The sequence below is a fragment of the Oratosquilla oratoria genome, chromosome 44, assembly GCF_046742065.1.
Source record: "Oratosquilla oratoria isolate Oo_2021 chromosome 44, ASM4674206v1, whole genome shotgun sequence".
NCBI lineage: Eukaryota > Metazoa > Arthropoda > Malacostraca > Stomatopoda > Squillidae > Oratosquilla > Oratosquilla oratoria.
The window spans coordinates 23,810,750-23,832,072 of record NC_134820.1 but is presented as its reverse complement, the minus strand read 5'-3'; the positions used below and the strand labels follow the sequence as shown (position 1 = coordinate 23,832,072).

The 21,323-nt window shown below is 42.3% G+C and overlaps 1 protein-coding gene across 1 annotated transcript; it reads right to left on the bottom strand.

Annotated features, from left to right (window-relative positions):
• Positions 1-14,656: 14,656 nt before the first annotated feature.
• On the bottom strand, positions 14,657-19,457 carry LOC143022255 (uncharacterized). The gene is made up of 2 exons (XM_076180393.1): positions 19,028-19,457; positions 14,657-15,882 (listed from the first exon to the last, which is right to left on the bottom strand). The coding sequence occupies exons 1-2, from the start codon at positions 19,421-19,423 to the stop codon at positions 15,274-15,276; spliced, it is 1,005 nt and encodes a 334-aa protein (XP_076036508.1). The 5' UTR covers positions 19,424-19,457; the 3' UTR covers positions 14,657-15,273.
• Between the last annotated feature and the right edge of the window lie 1,866 nt (positions 19,458-21,323).

Genomic DNA, 21,323 nt, shown 5'->3' with positions numbered 1-21,323 from the left:
CCGTGGGGTCCCGTTTGTCGAGACCGCGTTCGGTAAGCGGGTGCCCTACAAAGCAACCGCTGGCTCTAGCCAATCATTTTACTCTGCTGGAAGATGAGGTGGCTGAAAATTAGGAGTTCTTTGTGATGACTATCAAAGTTATGCATTAATTCAGATAGATTAGAAAACAATAAAAACGACAATATGAAATGAATGTCGCTGATAAATCCAAGGAGAATCCCAAAAAATTATATAGTTACATTAGAGATAAAAAGGTTGTAATGAATCACATTGGCTTACTATTATCTGCTGACGGTCACCTTGAATATTCAAATGAAGGAATGTGTGATATTTTGAACGACCATTTTAGCTTATTCGTAAACAAAACACCCCAAATTGAACTCCAAACTGAAACCTGTGAAAAGTCAAGAGTAAACTTACAACGGTAAATATAACAAAAGAAAAAATCAAAAGTTGTATAAAACAAATAAAAGCTAATAAAACACCAGGGCCTGACGATTGGCATCCAAGAATCTTGAAGGAAATAAAACATGAGATTGTTGTACCATTAGAATTTTTTTCAAGAAATCCATCATATCCGGAGATGTCCCAAGAGAATGAAAGCTAGCTAGCGTTACTCCCATGTTCAAAACAGGTGACAAAAATAAACCAAATAACTACAGGCCTATAAGCTTAACTTTAATCGTAGGAAAAAATATGAAAATTATCATCAGAGATGCTATCGAACATCATTAAATAGTAACTGATAAATGATAGCCAGCATGGATTCAGACGGAAACGTTCTTGCGTGACTAACTTACTTTAATTCTACAACACAGTCATCTCGAATTATGAAAAAAGAAACATATAGATTTAATCATTCTAGACTTTGCAAAAGCTTTTGATACCGTCCCCCAGGAAAGGCTGCTTACTAAATTAGCTTCACACGGAATAAATGGTAGCCTATTAAGATGGACTAGTACGAGTAATTGGTTGAATGATCGAAAACAGAGAGTTATTTTAAATGGAAAAACTTCTAGTTGAAAAAAAAATTACAAGTGGATTTCCTTAGGGTTCCGTTCTTGGGCCACTTCTATTCATAGTATATATAAATGATATAGACCACGGACTAAAATCTATTGTTTCCAAATTTGCTGATGATACAAAACTGCGGAATGGCAAATGATCACTTAAATCTATTAGATATTCAAGAAGATTTAGATAAATTACAGCAATGGTTTGAAAAGTGGCTGATGAAATTTAACACAAGTAAATGCAAGGTAATGCACATGGGTAAAAATAACAGTAAGTTAACAAAAGTGCATAGTGAAAAGGATCTCGGCGTAATTATCAGTAACGATCTCAAATCATCTAAACAGTGTATTTCAGCCCCTGAGAAAACAAATAAGTTTTTAGGACTGATTGCGCGATCTTTTGACTTCAAAAGTCCATATCTCATTAACAAGCTATATAGTTCGTCCACATTTGGAATATGCTGTCTCCGTACGGTCACCGAATCTCATTAAAAAACATCGACAGATTAGAAAAAATACAACGGCGAGCCACAAAACTGATTCCAAATATCAAAAATAGATAATACGAAAATCGACTAAAACATATGAATCTGTTTTCCCTAAAAAAGCGTAGACTCAAAGATGACTTGATACAGGTTTTTGATATTCTAAAGGGAATTGACAACATCAAAAGTGACACAATTTTCACACTGAATGAGAATCAGAAAATTAATTTGGAAGTGGGTAGAAACAACTTCGCCAACCGTGTAGTTAATGGAATAAACTTCCTGCAGAGGCAGTGCAATGTAGTTCAGTCCGAAGCTTTAAGAATCATTTAGATAAACACCTAAGCAAGATGCTTTAATGATTGTCATTAATTTTATATTATTTGTTTTGTTATAATTTGTCTGTATTATTATTTCCTTGATTCGGATTTATTATTAGTTAAATGTCAATATATTATTTACTATTTACCTGTTTGTTTATTATTTAACCACACCCATGCATTTATTTAGTTACTTTATTCGTTGTTATTTGTATTGTGATATTTTTATTTATTTATTTACTTATTATTTTTTTTCGCATCCGACCTAGTTATGGACCAAAAGGTCTCCTGTCGGCATGCTCCGCCTTTGTAATCGTTTGTAATTTACAACACCTAGAGGTCTTTGAAAGCTGAGAGGAATGGCCCATTCGGGTGGGTCTCTCCTAGTAATGCGCAGGCGTATAGAAGAGGACAACCGCGTGGCTAACTCAAACATTCGTCACCAAACATCATGAATCGCTGCACTGTTTATAGCTCCCGGTCTACACCTCAGAAATACTCCTCGGAGTATTGTACAGACGGCACGCCCCTAAAGAAACGCAAACTAGAGGACAGCCCGGTCCCGGAAAGGAGAAGTCGGTTCCGCGCTGTGTCCTCCGTGGGGTCCCAGACGATACCTGAAGTGCAATTCCACCTTCCCTCCTCGAGTCTGTCCGCTTCTCGGAGCATCCCCGAGTGTATGAAGGTCCTGTTTCCTCCACCGGCCGTGCCCAGGGTTCCCTATTCCCCCAAACACGATCCGTTCCTCCTCTCTCTCTTTTTTGGCGAAGAGGAGGACGTCACTGTTGCTGATGACGACCACAGCCTTCTGGATGGAAGAGTGGAAGTCGAGGACGAGGACTACTACTCATCAACCCGCACCGTTTCTACGTCAACTATCCACGTTCCTTTCCGCAGGCGACGGGTCCGGAAGCGCCGATATCCGACGCACTTGCTGGTAAAACGAGCCAGTTGGGTCTTGCGGTTGTGATTGTGTGGATTTAGCAGTTCTTTTCGCGAAAATGTATGAATACAATGAAATAATAAAAAATAATAACGAGTTAAACTTTTTTCCTTCTCCCTCCACCCTAAATACTACGAGTATATGTCATAATGGCAGGCATTAAATATTTATTCTGACTGGCGTCTTCACCGGGAAAAGACCCGATTTATAACATTTACAGAAACCCCCAATTAAAAACATAGGATTCATAATTTTTAGTTGCCATCAGTTATCTTCCAAACTATCTTGTGAGTTGGTTTCACGTGAGTGATATTGAGACTGATATACGAGTTTACATAATACAAATAGAGTCATCAATTAAATTAGCATATTTAGTTCAAAGTGAGTTGGACATCAAACATATGTCCTTTCTGTTTAATATATCTCAAATTTTCTTTGAAAGGCTCCGACGAGGTAGTGGGTATATACGTCCCAATTTCATCGCAGTATTGTTCATATATGGTTACATGTATCCGAAGAAGAATATAAACAAGACGTCTATTTGATGGGAAGCTTTTCCAGGAGAAAAGCTTTAAAATGCGGTGCAGCACTGATCACGGACTTGTATACATGGCTTCAGTAGTTCTTCAGTAACTGACACGAAGGCCAGACTTCAGATGAATCAACATTTTCCTGCCACCAGAATATTGCTGACACCGTCGATGCACTTGCTGAGATTGGAAACTCTTGTCTATCAAACGCACGATTCGCAATCATAAGCGCCGTGTTTTCCCAAAGATCCCGTTTGTCTCCAAGATTTAAAACTGGACAGTTAATGGACTGACTATGATAATGTTGCTGATGCCAGTAGACTGATTATTGTCTTTGTAACTGAAGAGGCATTGCGTTTTCTTGCTCGTTCCGTTCAATGGTTTATGAACGGTACATTCAGTTCAGCTCCAAAACTCTTTCATCAGCTTTACATAATTCGTTGCTCTTTGAGCGAGTCGGCTATCACATGTGTTTCTGGCAAATCGCAGAACACATATGAAGAAATTTTCCGAGCCATTGTAGAACAGTGTGTCACATTAGGATACCTTGATATTACGACAATCATAATAGGCTTCGAACTTGCTATTGTGAATTATTCGAACTGTTTTCGGGGAACCATTCAGAGCCACTTTTTTCTTCCATTTAACACAGAGTACCTGTAGGAAGATACATGAATTGGGCCTTGTGACGTTCTACAAGACAAATGCTGAAATTAGACTATTTTGTTCAATGTCAATAATTTTTGTATTATGTTAACTTAACTCAATAAATATAGTTTTATTAAAAATAGGCCTAGTCTTATTTTCTTAATTGGGGCTTCTTCCGCCTAATTTGGGCTTTTTCATAAAATGGGGATTTTTTCCGCCTGGGCATTTTCAAGGTGGGGCTTTTTCAGCCAGTGAGTTCCCTATGTGATTTTTTTTCATCGGGGCTTTTTTTCCTATGCGTTTTGGAGGCTTTATTCCGGTGGATTTTTTCCCAACCCCTCCGACACCCATTATCCCGTCTTCCCACATGTTCTTATAATTTGACCTCTTTTAATAAGATGCAGCTCAATTAATGTTTTCTTTTCACGTGTCACTTCAGCCTTACAATGGAAGGTCGCTGGCATTGGCATTTCTGGAAATTTTTAGCGTGGGTCCTCTAATAAGCGACGAAGAAATAATAAAAAGTAGAATTTTTTTTCATTCCATAATCGAGTTAATGTTTTTTTACATGGCAATTGGTAGGTGTGTGTCGGAGCATATGTAGATTGTGCAATAAAAAGTATCAAAATTCTTTTTCATTCCATAATAAAAAAACAACAACATTTTTTAAATGTCAGTTGGCAGATATGTAACTGAGTATACGTAGATTGTGCATAGGACAAAATGTCGCTTCGTTTATATTAGTGTTCCCTCCATCAGAATCGTCCCTCCTGGTGGTGAGTAGCCGACGCCAGGATGCGTCAACCGTCACCTTGATACAAAGGCTTGGACTTTTGTGCCAAGTAACATTCATTGCATGAGTGAAAAAAAGTCACAAGACCTTTGCCTCCGAAGAGGTGATTTTGGATTCCTGAGTCCTTTCAATCTTATAATAATTTTTAAGTTTCATGCCATTCCTATCATCCCTCCCAACATAAATATATTCTATTCATGACGTTTTTACAGTTCGAATAGTAATTAGACTGACATCCCTCACCCAGTTCTTGTGATTTTCACAGTCCCTGTCTATGCTGTTTTCCATGTCTAAACTGACAATACGTTTGCTCCAAACCGCATTTGATTATATATAGACATTTGGTCTTGCACGACCATTTGTTCAATCATGGACATATGATCACTCTCTGCCATTGTGTCGTACACAGGATATATGCTGTTCATTGACATTCTGTCCGGCGCTGGCATTTTGTTCTTCACTATCATATTGCCCGACAATGCCGTCTTATCCTACACTGACGTTTTGTCCTCCTGACTTTATATCCTACAATGACATTTTGTCCTACACTTTATCTCACCAGCTTATTTTTTCTCACCTTTGGCAAATTACTGCTGCTTATTTCAATAAAAGGTTAAAATATCTAGTTTTCCGGCTGCTCCTTTGTAACTCCGATAAAAAGTAATTGAAGAAGCAATAGATTTCCGAGTTTGAGCGCGCCATGGCTAATGAACGACACGGTCATTTTCTTAGCGTCACGCGAAGTGTGTGTTAAGAAACGGGCCAATCTCCATGACTTCTGAACTTGGGCTTCATAATGGCGCAAATGGCAAACTGTCTTGGCTTCCTTCAAGCCCTTGTCACTGGAGGCAGCAACTGCCGCAGGAAACAACTGCAGAGTATGCCGAGATTTATTAGGAAGTGCACTTGGTAGCAATGACACCTGGCATCGATTTCTGATTTGTCCAGCTTATTTCCATGATCATATATAATTTTCGTAGCCGAAACCGAATTATTTCAATCAGATTATTACTTGTATAGTTCAACTTATTGTTTACACAAAATGTCAAGATTAGGCAATGGGTTGGTCCTCAGGTTCCATAGGCATAAATTCTTATAAAAGAAACAGATTATTTTCCGGTAATCGATTTATCTAAGCCAGAATTTATTTTGGGTAGTTTATTGATAATTCTAGAAAAAAAATAAATCACATGAAAATATAAAATAAAATTAATCACTCGATTACTTTTGGTTATCGCTGCCAATTCAGGAAGAGCCTCTGGTAAAACTTCTAGGAGTCCCCAAGGTCCTGTGTAAGATTTTTTCCGGCTGGTCTTCCGTATAGTTGTTAATTTCATTTGCCTGTTTATTTTACGTGCACTTTTGTCCCTCCCTCTTGTCCGTTTGTTTTTTTTCGGCCGGCCCTCCGCATCGTTATTATTTTTGTTCTTCTTTCTTTCCCGGCATTTTTTTTTTTTTTTTTTTTTTTTTTATCATGCCGGCCTTCCGTGCCGAGGGTACCTGTACTCTGCAGTTTCCGAAGTCAGTAACGTCTTGAGCGAGTTCAAGGACCTCCTTCGGCAGTTCATCACTTCAGACTTCTTCCAGTGGGGGTGGGGGGGGGTAGCCCAACCCGTTCCCCTTTACACCCGATTTTGGCAGAGTAGGACGTCCGACCCGTTGCTGCTGAGACTTCTGGATGGTAGGGTGGACGTCGAGGTCCAGGAGGAACTGTGGCATATCATAGGTATGCAGTGTATATATTGTGTAATATATTACACTATAGATTGTTGAAATTACCTCTTGCAACTGCAAACTGTTTTGTCAATTTTGTGTTGGTGGGGGGGAGAGCTGGTGGAGGGTGGGGACGAGGGGTTAGATATTTTTTTGTATAGATATGCCAAGGTTGAAGCGACACGAGACCAAAACATTAATCGTGCTGTCTGTTGTAAAAGCATGTTCAATTGTAAGTAAGATGAGACGATTGGTGTTTCATCCATGACAGCAATCCACATGTAGTATGTTGGATACATTACCTTGTATAGATAGCCACCAGAGAAGGGTAGTGGCCAAGTGACCTCATTGTCCATTGGATGTCCACTTGGGCATAATATCTGGCCACATATTGGCTCAGAGTTGTTAGTACCCTTGGCAAACTCTCTTGTAATGGGGAGGAAGCCTATTGATATATAGAAAGTTCTATACAAACACTAAGCTAAACTCACTTTTTTTCAGGTAGGGGAGGGGCAGCAGTCCGCATTTCTTAAGGTATGTAACTATGTACCCACTTGTTTCCCTTTAAAAAAAATTCAGGTCTTTATCGATGAAAGGCGATCCCTGCCTGGGTCAGGAACAATGCAGCAAGACAGCACATACATGGCAGGGCCTAGCAGACAAAACTTGTTTACACCTACCTTCCCCTTTTACAAGGCGACCCTCCTCTCTTGTCCCCTCACAAGCAAATGGAGAAGACACTGAGAAATGCCTCTGGACTACATCAGTATAGAGAAGACACTGAGAAATGCCTCTGGACTACATCAGTATAGAGAAGATACTGAGAAATGCCTCTGGACTACATCAGTATAGAGAAGATACTGAGAAATGCCTCTGGACTACATCAGTATAGAGAAGATACTGAGAAATGCCTCTGGACTACATCAGTATAGAGAAGACACTGAGAAATGCCTCTGGATTACATCAGTATAGAGAAGACACTGAGAAATGCCTCTGGACTACATAAGTATAGAGAAGACACTGAGAAATGCCTCTGGACTACATCAGTATAGAGAAGACACTGAGAAATGCCTCTGGACTACATAAGTATAGAGAAGACACTGAGAAATGCCTCTGGACTACATCAGTATAGAGAAGACACTGAGAAATGCCTCTGGACTACATCAGTATAGAGAAGACACTGAGAAATGCCTCTGGACTACATCAGTATATCATACACTTGCAAACATCCTCCACTTGTACTTATCCCCCCTCCTTTTACCCAAGGGCCCCTTCACCCTATTCCTATTTCGTCTTACCCTCATCTTCACTCTATCCTTTTTGTTAGTCTTTCTTCACTCGTTCATTCCATATGCCTAAATCATCCCAGTATTATTTCATTAACCCTGTGCCACCATACGTCTCAAACATTCCAATTTCTCCATTCTACTTCACAACATTCCAAGTATCTGCCCCATCCCTGATATCTAGATATGTACATATATACATATACCAAAGGCTTTTCCCCCCCTTAAAAGGGAGGTAGCCAAAAAACAAAGGCATAGAAACCACTCCATCTAGATATGTACATCACATAATACTTTTCATTCCACTCCGGACACCAACATGCTCTCTCAACTTTTTATTCAGTCAAAATCCCGTATTAGCACGGCAGCGAACCGTTAATTAATCGACGGTTCAATATTTACGTTGTGTGCCGAAAATCAAGCAAACCGCTTCGATTGTCGCCAGCTCACTCCCAGGACGCTAAGGAGCTCGTCGTCCTTCAATTTCATCGGGGTTTACCTACGCCATCCTGTGTCCTGGAATTTCTTGAGTGCCCTCTCCCTTTCCTGTATTATTCCCCTAACCGCCACCGGGTATCCTAGAATCCAGGGACCTCGTTCAGGGCCTGGCTCTCTCTCTCTCTCGCGGTGAACTCCTGGCTGGAACGCGTCTTGGCTTCAGTAAGGGAGTTTTTACCCGAGCTGCAACCCCAGGAGGAATGCAACCTCCAGGCTCTATTGGAAAGCTCGAGCAGAGCCTTGAAGCATCAAGCGGCCTGCCTCTCAACGTTGGTCTTGGGCCAACATCGAGTCACGCAGAGAGACACCATCCTAGGAGACCCCAGTGATCCCCTCCTCAGAGAAATTTATGCTCCATTGAAGAGGGCCCCCCTTCTAACCCGCATGCTGATTCCCCCGGACATGGTGGATTCAGCAATCACAAGAAGAAGAAGAAGAAAACAACAACAACAACTTATGCATAACAGAGCCATCGAGAGAGTAGCCGTCCCTACCTCGAGGCCAAGGCCAACCCCCCCATCAGCCCCGAGGACCCCTCAGACGCAAAGACAGCCGTTTCCTCACTCGAAGAAAGGCCACCACTCCACTCCAAGTCGAAAATGCAGACAGAAAAAGCCCCGCCTTCCGACCAGAGAACCTAGACGCAAACGTTATAGAGGCTCCGGACCCCCCCCCCCCACAGGAAATTCTAGGAATTCGCCAGCCCGTCCACACAAGATAGGGGGTTGCCTCTCCCTCTACTGGAGAGCATGGGAAGAGGCCGGGGCGGAAGACTGGACTCTACAAGACATCAAGACAGGCTATCGTCTTCCCTTTCACACTGTCCCAAACCTCTCCCCCTATCTCATCCCAGTCAGCAGCTACCACCCGGACTCGGCTCGCGGGCGGGCCTTAGCGGAGGAAATCTCCGTTCTGCTCCAGAAAGGAGCTCTAGAGGAAGTCTCGACTCTGGACCCAGGGTTCTACTTAAGGCTATTCCTAGTAGAAAAGACAACAGGGGGGGTGGAGACCAGTCATCGATTTGTCTCCACTCAACAAGTTCCTTTCCCTGACGAAGTTCCGAATGGACACCCCAGAGTCCGTAAGGGCGTTTATCAGGGAAGGGGACTTCATGGTGTCGCTGGACATCCAGGATGCCTAAACTGTGTTTCTCGCTTTATTGCAGATCGTAATTTTGGTAATAACTTGAATGATATCAACAATAAAAGTTTGAAATTTTGCTCACTGTGAGAATACTCCTAAAAAGGTAAGCCACCAAAATATTTTTAAAATCTATACGGTATTTTCTAAGTTATAGGCATTCATGTATTTTGGAGTCATATTCGCTGTTTCTCGCTTTATTGCAGGTTTGTAAAAATATAATATAAAGGTATTGAAATCCCAATTTAGCTTAACAGGTTTGTTTAATACAATAAATCAAATCATAAGTAACAAAATTAATGACATGTAAGGAAGAATTCACTAGATATATTCCACAAAATCAATTAATTTATCAGAATAACTCCCATTCCTTGAAATTACCCTCAGCAGTCTGCTATCAACAGATGAAGTCAATCTCTTGATTTGAGAAGGTTTTATGGTACTAGCAACGGCAACACTTTTATTCCAGAGGGCATCTTTTGAGGTAAACTGTTGTCCTCCCTCATAAACCTCCCTCTTCAAAATTGACCAAAGCTGCTCAATCGGGTTTAAGTCAGGAGAACAAGGCGATCAAGTCATGAGAGTCTCTCCCTTGATGCCCAGAGATGCGAGGAAGGAAGTCGTGGCCTTTGCTGCATGAGATGGAGCATTGCCGTGCATAAAAATTAGCTGACGTCGACGAAGTAAAGGCAGGTCGTACAACCAAGGGGACAAATGCTCATCCAAAAACGATATGTATGCTTGGCTTGTGAGCTTCACACCTTCTGGCACTCGGAAAGGTCCAACCAATGTATCTCCTATGATACCCGCCCAAAACATAACTCCCCCACCTCCTTGTTGGCGACGAACCCGATGTGGGATAGCAGCTCCAGTAGGACTCCAAACTTTAGCCCATCCATCCGGACCATCAAGTGTGGCTCTGGCTTCATCTGTGAATAAGACCTCTTGGAAGTTTGTTTTCATGTATTTTTCTGCCCACGCAATACGTTTTTCCTTGCGAGTTCTGTTCAAGGGAGGTCTGGAAATGGGATTCACGTTCCTAGCCATCTCATTCAAGACACTGCATCTGGTCTTTCTGGACATCGGATCAACGCCAGCTTTTGCAAAAATGGAGGCGCTGGTGCCATTGGGTTCCCTATTGACCTGCCTGCGTGTTTTTTGCATATCACGAGGGGAAATGCTTCTTCTGGTGCCCTTATCTTTCCTTGGTGTGGTGCTGGGCTTCTCCACAAAAGAAGCCAAGGTTCTCTTGTCCCTTCCCAGTTCCTTGGCTAAATCCAGAAGAGTCAGTCCTTCTGCAAGGCCTGCTACAATCCTTTGCTTTTCAGTAGCAGTCAATTGTACATTTCTGGGCATTTTCACAAACCTGCAATAAAGCGAGAAACAGTAAATATGACTCCAAAATACATAAATACCTATAACTTAGAAAATATCGTATAGATTTAAAAAATATTTTGATGGCTCACCTTTTTAGGAGTACTCTCACAGTGTGCAAAATTTCAAACTTTTATTGTTGATATCATTCAAGTTATTACCAAAATTACGATCTGCAATAAAGCGAGAAACACAGTTTATTTCCAAATACCAGTGCATCCTTCCTCCAGGAAATTCCTCAGAATCGTCCACGGGGGCAACACCTTCCAGTTCACCTGCCTATGCTTCGGACTTTCCACAGCACCCCAAGTCTTCACTAGAGTGTTCAAACTCGTTTTAGCGTGGTCCCACTCCAGGGGAATTCGCCTACTCCGTTACCTGGACGACTGGCTGATCCTTGCACATTCCACCCAGCTATGCCAAGAACACCTGAGAATGGTCCTAACCTTCGTCCGGAAATTGGGCACCGTAGTCAACCCGGAGAAGTCAGATTTCTTACCAAGACAGAGAGCCACGTACCTGGGTATGGTCCTGGACTCCTCCCTAATGAAGTCCTTCCCAGTAGAAAAGAGGATCCAGAATCTCACTTCTCTATTTGCACGGGCGAAACAATGCCAAATCCTCCTGGGCCATATGGCCTTCCTAGAGAGATTAATCCCCAGGAGCAGACAAAGAATGCGACCGCTACAGTGGCTCCTCAAGTCTCAGTGGGCCCCGCAAGAGGGAGAACCCCTACAACACATCTCCCTCACCGAAGAAGTCAAGGATTCTCTTCTCTGGTGGAAGGACCCGTGCAACCTGCTCGTGGGGATGCCCCTCGGCCCATCTCCCCCCGAAGTCCTCCTGTTCTCCGATGCCTCCAAGGAGGGCTGGGGAGCCCACCTCAACGACGATCACATCAGCGGTTCCTGGTCCACAGTCGAGCGGACAGCCCATATCAACTGGCTAGAGTTGAAAGCAGTACTCCTGGCTCTCCGTCACTTCAAGGATCAAGTCTCGGGGAAAGTAGTGGGCATAATGTCGGACAATTCCTCGGTAGTAGCCTACCTGAACAAGCAAGGGGGCACAGTCTCCCAGGAACTATGCCTTCTGACGATGGACATCCTCAACCTAGCCGAGAATCTCCAAGTGTCACTCAAAGCCCGCTACATCCCAGGGAAGAGGAATGTCTGGGCGGACCACCTCAGCAGGAAGAATCAGATAATCAGCACAGAATGGTCCCTCCATCAAGAAGTAGCGAACTTCATCCTCAGCAAATGGGGCTCCTCTCTAGTGGACCACTTCGCCATGAGATGGAATCACCAACTCCCAATATATTTCAGCCCTCTCCCGGATCCTCTGGCAGCAGGAGAAGACGCTTTTCTGCAAAGTTGGGACAACCTGGACACCTACGCTTTCCCACCGTTTCCCTTGCTCCACAAGGTACTCCAGAGAGCAAGAAACGCATCCAACCTTCGGATGACTTTGATCGCTCCTTGGTGGCCCGAAGCCCCATGGTTTCCAGACGCCCTCGATCTAGCAGTAGAAGAGCCTCTGGCCCTTCAGGGAAGACCAGATCTTCTACATCAACCCATCAACGGGGCTTGGCACAAGAACCCTTCAGCACTCAATCTTCACGCGTTCAGACTATGGTCCGGATCCTCCTAAAGAAGGGTTTTCCCAGAGAAGTGGCGGAGGACATGTCCGCTCCTATTCGCTCTTCCTCAGCTAACCTTTATCAAGGGAAATGGAATGCCTTTGCAGAATGGTGCCACTCCAGGAAGATAGTCCCAGATCAAGCCACCATTCCTGAGATCGCCTCCTTCTTCCACTTCCTCAGGAAGTCCAAGAAGATCTCCCTCTCGGCAGTACAAGGCTATAGGGCAGCTCTAAATCAGGTGTTTTCTCTGAAGTTAATGGACCTAGCCCTTTCACCAAAAATTTCCATGCTCTTCAGGCACTTCAAAATATCATGCCCCCCAGGGAAATCAGTTCTCTGTGGGATGTGGCATTAGTCCTGAACTCTCAGGGGTTCCCCTTACGAACCCCTCGGAGAGGCACATCTGAAGGACCTCACCTTGAAGACAGTTTTTCTGCTAGCCCTGACATCTTCCAAGAGAGTAGGGGAGTTACACGCCATCTCTTATAGAGAGTCGCCCATTCCAAAGGATGGAAAGAGGTCTCCTTCACTTTCATGCCTCAATTCATTGCCAAAAACCAAGATCCTGCCAAATCCGACCCTAGATTCTGGTCCTTTAGTGTTCCGTCCTTAGACGAATTTGTAGGGGGAGAACAGACTGAAACAGTACTATGCCCGGTACGAGCCATCCGGACCTACCTCAAGAGAACCGAACATCTTAGACCAGAATTAAAGAGGTTGTTCGTCTCTACTAAAGGTAAACCGAAGCCCATCACTAAGAATTCCATTTCTTACTGGATCAAGGAAGTCATCCGCAGAGCCTATGACATGAACCACACAGATTGCTCTAAGGCGAAAGCCCATGATCTGAGGGCAGTGGGGGCCTCCCTAGTCTTCAGAAAGAATCTGTCAGTCAACCAGGTTCTTCAAGCAGGTATATGGAAGAGCCAGAATACGTTCACTTCCTTTTACCTCAAAGAAGTTATGTGGGAATCTTTAGGGAACTTCTCTTTGGGCCCCATAGTGGCCGCCCAAGAAGTCCTGAAATGATATATCCCTCCCCAAGAGCACACAGCTGACCCTGACAACTCATCCAGGTTCTGGCTCAGCAACCGCAAGGATAACTTTCCAAAGTCCTTCTCATACCCGTACATTCCCTTACCTCACCCGAGGGCTTTCATGCATTCCAAGGGAATCAAGTCAAGCCCTTCAGTGGTACAAAAGAGAATATAACCTGTCTGTCTCCACTCCAGGGAAGAGAAAAGGGTGCACTTCAAAGTGAGGGGAATGTATAGGGATCTGGTCAACGTAGTCTTAGCACACTAAATTATCCTTATGGGGGTTTTCCAGGCTAGATAGCAACTTCCTTCCCTCCTAAGTCCGAGTCTCCTATTGTAAGGAGTACCAAAGAGTTTGTATTCTTCGGAACAAATGTAATTTTTGCAGGAAAATTAATTTTTCCCTGATTAAACCTGAGGTACTCCTTACCTCTAATGGCCCTCCTCAACCACCCCTCTAACATGTTCCTTCTCCTTGCCTGACAAACCTTGTGCTTAATTTCATACCTGGCTCAGAGAATGGAGTAGTGTGCGAGACTTGTGGTGGAGGGCAAGGGCCCCCTCCCCTTGCCCCAATAGGGCCCCTTACTGAGGATAAGCGTTGCCCAGACCCACAGAGTGAGGATTTTAATTTAGCGGTAGAAATATTTGCGCTACGCGAAGTATCCTATTGTAAGGAGTACCGAAGAGTTTGTATCAGGGAAAAATTAATTTTCCTCCGAAAATTACATTTTTCCTGTACTCACACTCCTCCAATCCCAGCTACATGTGCCCCTAAATACTTAAAAATATATATTTTTTCCCTCTTTTCAGATTAAATCAAACTCGCTACCCTCTCGCTCCTTATACATATCACCTACATTTACTGACATTCACTTTCAAATTTCTCATATCACATACCTTCCAAAGTTTTATCACTAACTGCTTTGGACCCTTCTCTGACCCAGCCACAAGTACTGTCATCAGCAAACAACAACTGGTTCACCTCCCACTTCCATCCACTCTCAATAGCCATCTCAAATCCCTAGACCATTACCCTTGCATTTACTACATAATGCTCTTCATTTCTTCAAACACCAAAGGAGGTATTTTTTGAGCTTGCTTTGACCGAGTTGCTCCACTTTCTAGGGAGAAAAGGCGTTTTGTTATATATGTATACACAACCTCAAGAAACTAACAACTTCAGAGTAAAGTGGCAGTATTTTTATTCTATCAGATTCTTTTTCCATTTTTGTCTCACGCACTTGGGTCAAAAAGTATCCTTTGAGAATAGGGTAACAAGAGTAAAAACAATTAACTATATTTAGTTAACTTACATAGTAAGTATATATAGATCCAATAGTCTGGTTCAATTAGTCCCCAACTACCATTGCTTTGGGTTCTTTGGTGGAACCCTGCAGCTCCATGGAAGCTGGCATTGGTCCTCGGATATCACTATTTCACACAGATGAAATAATTCCACTACCTATCTTATGGAAGTGCTACATTGTTTAGATGTCCCCAGTTAAAAAAAGAGATCATGTGCCACTTATCTATTCTCCACCAACAGCACAACTCGTTTGCTCGGGCCAGTTATCTAAGAGCTGAGGGTCTCCCACAAGAGTGACCTTGGGGAACATGACCAAATGATCTGCTCTTTTTATATGAATAGTGGCAAAAAAAACCCAGCAGAAGTCGTGTATAATGGAAGTTTTGGGCATGGCCAGGAAACTGGGTGCCAGCCTCTTGGAGCTGCATTGCCGCGTGGAGGTTGACTAGCTATTGAAACTAATGGACAGGAGACTATCTCCAAAGTCCATTCTACAATATCACTAAGCAAGTGTTCATCATTGAGCCCCATCAAATAATTCTATATCATCTATTTGATTCAATAACTTCATCAACTTGTTCTTGTTTAATAACATTAAGATTAACATCTTCAACCTCATTCTTATCTTTCACATTATCTTGGTCTTCTAAAGATTCAACAAATAGGTCTTCCTGTGAATTTTCAGTCTTTACATTATCATAATCATACTCATTATTGTTATACGTCTTCCCATCATTTACACCTGGGAACTCCTTTCCATTACTCCTATTCTTCTCAACCACTTGCTCTCCTGAAGGTTCATCAAAAAGGTATTCCTGGGAAATTTCAATCTTCACACCTACATCATCTTCGCTCTTTATATATATATACCCATCACTCACACTTACTAACTCCTCCTCATCGTCCATACAATGTTTTCTCTTTCTCAAGTCCTCATGATGTTCAGCCACATCAATGTACACTTCTGCATCAGTGCCATCCAAACATTCATCACTGGAGTTCTGTTCGGTTCTTTTTTTCTTATGTCTTAGATGTTGTCCTCTTCCATTTACTTTTTTATTTCTACCAAGTGTCTTTCCTTGAGCACTCCAAACAGGATCAGTCACTGAACTATTGATACTATCTACTCCTGCACTGCTGACTCCTGCCTCATCCTGCAATATCAAAACAATGTGACTGAATAACATGTAGCAAGATTACATACTTATGATAAAGTTACAGCAAACAACTCATCTCCTTACCAACAATAAGTTATCTTTATTAACTCTTTCAGAGTTGCTAATGGCTTGTGGTGCTCCACCAGGCGGCAGTTTTGTTCAGCAGAGTAAAACCCTCTGCACAGGAAATTAAAGCATCCATATATACATTGAAGTACAGGATAAAACAAAAAACAGGCTGGTGATGATGCCCCCTACATAAGGAGAAAATGTTGGACACTCCCGCCTACTGTACAAATTATCATGTCAACCCACAGTATTAGATTTCTCTTGCAGGAGAACCATGCCCCAGTGGAATTCAATCATCTTGATTGGCCCACTCATTCAATGAATAGACTTTCTGAAATGTCTGAAACGAGTAAATTCTGGGCAGTGTAAGATGATGTGTTTTGAGTTCTCTGCGCAATAAGCTTTTGGGGCATAGTATCTGCTACAAAATTGATTTTGTGTTGTGTTTTAGTGCTGGGTTGTGTCTTATGCCTAGCCAAGCTATTTTTGTTCTCGCATGTCTTTAAGCATGTTTCTGGGTTTATGTTTGGGAGCACTTGATTTACTACTGATTTTATTGGTCTTGAAAATAATATTGGCTTAGTAATCTGTGTAGTGCGTTTCTAAAAGAAAGTATTATAGGGGGTTAGGTGAACATCATGGAAAATTTGTGAATAGTAAACTGCAGGTGTAGGTTTCTTGTTCCATCACATGAGCTGAGGATATGTGATGGACTCTTCCACAGGATCATATAAAGGTCCTTCCCATGTGTTGTTCTATGGAGAGGATCTTTGTTTCCAAATGTTGATGACATACCGTATTAAGCTCTTCAGTATGATAACGCCTATGTAGGCTTCATGAGGCGTGAGTGGGTATAAGAGAATACCGGAGTTAGCGTTTTGAATATATTTATTTTGTAGTTGTAGCTGAGTGACCTCCATATTCTGTGAACTGGCTTGATCATATTTTCTGCAGTTATTAATATTCAGAGTGAAAGAGAATGAATACAACAGCTGTAACTTTAGGTTTTATAACGGGAGGATTGTGGTGCATCAACGAATCATCGTACATCAGGCAGCTGATGCTGCCAACAAGAATTTGACTTGTATTGAAGAGGTTAAGAGTTGTTTTAGCACTGCAGTCTTGAGCCCTAAGCTGACAATATACTGCCTAGCCTTAGACAGAACAAAATCAGTAAAAGATGCCATTGCAGCAAAGGAGTTAACGGAGGATATGGATGCTGCCCAAATCTGAAAGTAAACTGCATGGCATTAGCCAAAACAAATTCTGTAAAGGTGGATGAGTTTTGTTTGATACTGACAGGTTTCCTTCATTCTAAATTGCAGGGAACCAAGAAATGGAAGGGTTGTGTAGTGTAATTCATATCAACTGTTTATATAATGAGCCTTTCTTACTTGTATGTCTGATACACCCATTCCTCATTCCATTTCACACAAGCACAACCAACTGAATGTAATGAAGGAAAAGAATAAAAAAAAAAAAAATCTACAATAACCTGCAACAGACTGACTGTTACAGCTGTGAAAATCAAAAATATATATAATTTCCATATTAGGAAGACAAACTGGAGTCTAACATGAAAGTTAGTTCAGGGGGTCCCAGGGAGTGTAGCCCCTTCCTAGGGTCTACAACCAAACCCAGGAATTTGGGTACATTAGTACACTCCCCAACAACATCCTAAGGAATAGGTGCATATACCATACATATACCAAAGTCTCCCCCCCCCCCTTATAAGGGAGGTAGCCAAAAAACAAAGTCATAAAATGCACTCCCACCCATTCCATCCCTATCACACTCCACTCCCTTCCACCCTCTTATCTTGGCACCTCCTGGATGATGAATCATCCCTGCATCTTGCCCACTGCCCTGGGTCACAAACAGTGTCACAAGACACAGCACATCCACAGCAAGGCCACTTCATTAAATCAGCAACCCCCCTCTCCATCCCCTCATGCAGAAATGGAGATGTGTTGCGTCAAATTAGTTCTCATATATACCCCTATCACCCCCCACCCATTCCACCTAATGCATCACAACATCATCCATATACAACCATTCTCCATTCACCCCTGTCTTCTGTCCTCACCCATCCTTCAAGGACCTCAACAGACATTCCCCTCTTCCCCAAAGCCCCTTTTACCCCATCCATCCATCTCATCCTAGGTCGACCCCTCATGTTCACTCCTTCCACCTCTGTCCTCAGTATGTCTTTCACTAGTCTCTCTTCACTCATTCAATTTAGAGTGGGCCAGGAATTGGAGACGGTTAAAGAAAATGGAGAAAAGTGGGAGATACGCCAGTTGTTATTTGCAGATGATACTCATACAGCGCTTGTAGCAGGATCAGGTAGAGGGATTGAGGAAGTTAGTGACAGATTTTGGGAAGGTGTATGAAAGAATGAAGTTGAAGGTAAATGTGGGTTAATGTAATATGATGAAATGTACAAGGGGAAAAAGTGGCAACAAGCTGGAAATGAGTATTAACTTAGGGAGAGAGACTGGAGGAAGTGGATATTTTTAGATACTAGGGTGCAAATAGTCATTCTGCAGTTCTTTATCATCAGTCTATATTATTTATATGTACTATGAATAAGAGTGGCCCAAGGAGGGAACCCCGAGGAACTCCACTCGTAACATTTTTCCAGCTATTAGTTTTGCCATTTAAAACAACTCTCTGTGTACGATAATTAAACTAATTTCTAGTCCTAACTTAATGAGCTACCACTTTACTCTGTGTGAAGCTAATTTAGTAAGTAGCCTTTATTGGAACCTTTCACGTTCCAGCCCTATTACTTCCTTTTTTGTTAACATGGCAATAACTTCTTTTATCACTGCAATAACTTCCACGCCAATCACCCGTCCCGTTCAGTTTGTTTACATCGTACTCATCAGCCACAAGAACTACTTTACGCTAAGAACACGCAATTTGTTATGAATAACATGTAAATCTGCAAATATTTGCATTAACGTCTAATGCTTACCTATATAATTATTCACGGAAATTTTTATGTCAATTATGGAAATCGCAAAATTTGGGGGGAATAAGTGGTTTTGTAGCTGTCATTTTATGTTACCTTGGTTAGCTCGTCGTGCAGCTCTTTTTGTTTTGGTACGAACTTTGCTGCGACCTTCCTAAAGCCCAAATCCTCCTTCATAATGCAATGAACGGATGCACAGCTGACGCCAACCTCGTTTGCAAGTTCTTTGATCGTGATTCCACGATTCTGCATCACAAGGGTTCTCAGTTGGTTAATGACGGTCTCATTTCGGGATGTCGAGGGTCTACCAGAGCGTGTTTCGCTCTCCACAGATGTGCGTCCACCTTTGAAGCGTCTGTACCATTCCTTTATCTGTGTGATGCCCATTGCTTCGTCCCCGAAAGCCTGTTTGATCTTGCGGATCGTTTCCACTTGAGAATCGCCAAGCTTAACACAAAATTTGATGCAATAGCGTTGTTCAAGTTTTTCCATAATTTTGTCTAAAACGAAAAACCGACCGTCCCTCACTCACTAGAACTCTGCCTCCAGTGACTGCTTCTGCAGGCGGGAAAATATAAGTGTCGCGGCGACACTGTCGCTTACATACGTACACCAAATCGGTTGCCAGATGTAAACTGCCGAAAGTCGCGAGATGCAGGACTAAAAGTCGCAAATTTCTGGCTAAAGTAGCCCAATATATATGTATACATACATATATATATATATATATATATATATATATATATATATGTATACATACATATATATATATATCAGGGTTGCCAGATGTAAACTGCCGAAAGTCGCGAGATGCAGGACTAAAAGTCGCAAATTTCTAACTAAAGTAGCCCAATATAGTATACATATATATATATATATATATATACATATATATATATATGTATATATATATATATATATATATGTATATATGTATATATATGCTAATAAGAACACGGATACGTGTGTTCACTTATGCAAAGTAGACCATTTGGAAAAAAGAAACTAACGAAGCAGAGCGCTTTCGTATATTACATCTTCAGTGCAACAAGTAAATAGTGATAGGAATGCATAGAAAGTATATACATGATACAAAGGAACAAGGACAGTTTGAATAAGCGTAGCGACCAATTACCCCCTGGAGAGCGGAAGGTCATTGTCAATTATCTTAAGATGGTAGGGCGACATCAGGTCACAGTCGCCAGGGTCACTGTTTCTACTAATGATATAGGCCGACATTAGGTCAATTCGTTGGGTTACATTTTACCTGATATTATCTTACTAATTTCATGACAAATGAAATTATCAAGTTTGTACAAGCCTTTATGTAGGTTGGTATTTTGATTACTGATGGTATGAATCAAACTGCACTCTATTAAATTTCTTGCTTTCAAAAGTAGCCCAATTTGCGACTTGTAGCCCAATCTGGCAACCGTGCACCAAACCAGCAATTCCTGCGATTTTCGAAGTCAGTGGGCTTCAATTCTTGAACAACCATTATTTTGTATGGATGGAACTAAGGTCACATTTTCCGGCGTTCTTACAGTTTTTGGTCTTCCACTACCCTAGGTCTTCTTGTGGAACCAGTATCTTCCAATGCTTCAACCCAAAGCCTGATTGTCTTGCCATCAGGGATGGGACCATGACGTGGAATGTTGAAGTGCAGGCGGAAGGCGCGCTGGGTGGCGACGACAGAACGGCCATTTTCGAGATATGTGCGTACTGCAAAGCCGCGATGTTTACCCGACCAAGGCATGGCTGCTAGTGAAATCAGCGGGGTTTGGTGGTACTGCTTCCAATCGTTGGATTTCCCCTCTTCTACGGGGTGACCACAATTGGCTGCAGTAGTCTAGTGTGGGTTGGACTAGGCCAGAGGTGGGGAACCTGCGGCCTTCCGGGCCATCAAGTGCGGCCTTCTGCGGCCTTTGATATACATATTATTTTTTTTTAAAAGACCTTGAATATTTTTTAAGTCTGAAATCATTATACACCTGAAACTTATAATATACACCACACACATAGACGAAAGCAAAGTTAACCGTGTTCAGTGATGTCACTCCCTAAAAAGGGATAAAATAATTGAAAAAATATAATAATTTGTTCAGTGCGGCCTCTATGTGGGACGATGAATTGTAAGGTGGCCTTCATGCACAAAAAGGTTCCCCACCCCTGGTCTAGGGCCTTCCAGAGGGTTAGCATAACCTGTGGTTACCTTGATGTGAAAGTCCGGAGTACCCAGCTTGCCATTCCCTTGCCTTTCCTTATCGTTTCATCAATGTGGTGATGAAAGCTGGCGTCATCGCTGAGGTGGACTCCTAGGTTACATGCATCTTTGGGGGGATGACTAAGTCCCCCTCAGTGTGCAGAGCAGTTTCCCTCTTTATGTCTTGGG

What these genes read in the sequence shown, in the direction of transcription:
- LOC143022255 (XM_076180393.1), bottom strand. Translation starts at nt 19,423, where the DNA reads ATGGAAAAACTTGAACAACGCTATTGCATCAAATTTTGTGTTAAGCTT. An exon ending in TGCACGACGAGCTAACCAAG is followed by an intron (nt 15,883 to 19,027) that starts GTAACATAAAAT and finishes TTGATATTGCAG; the next exon opens with GATGAGGCAGGAGTCAGCAG.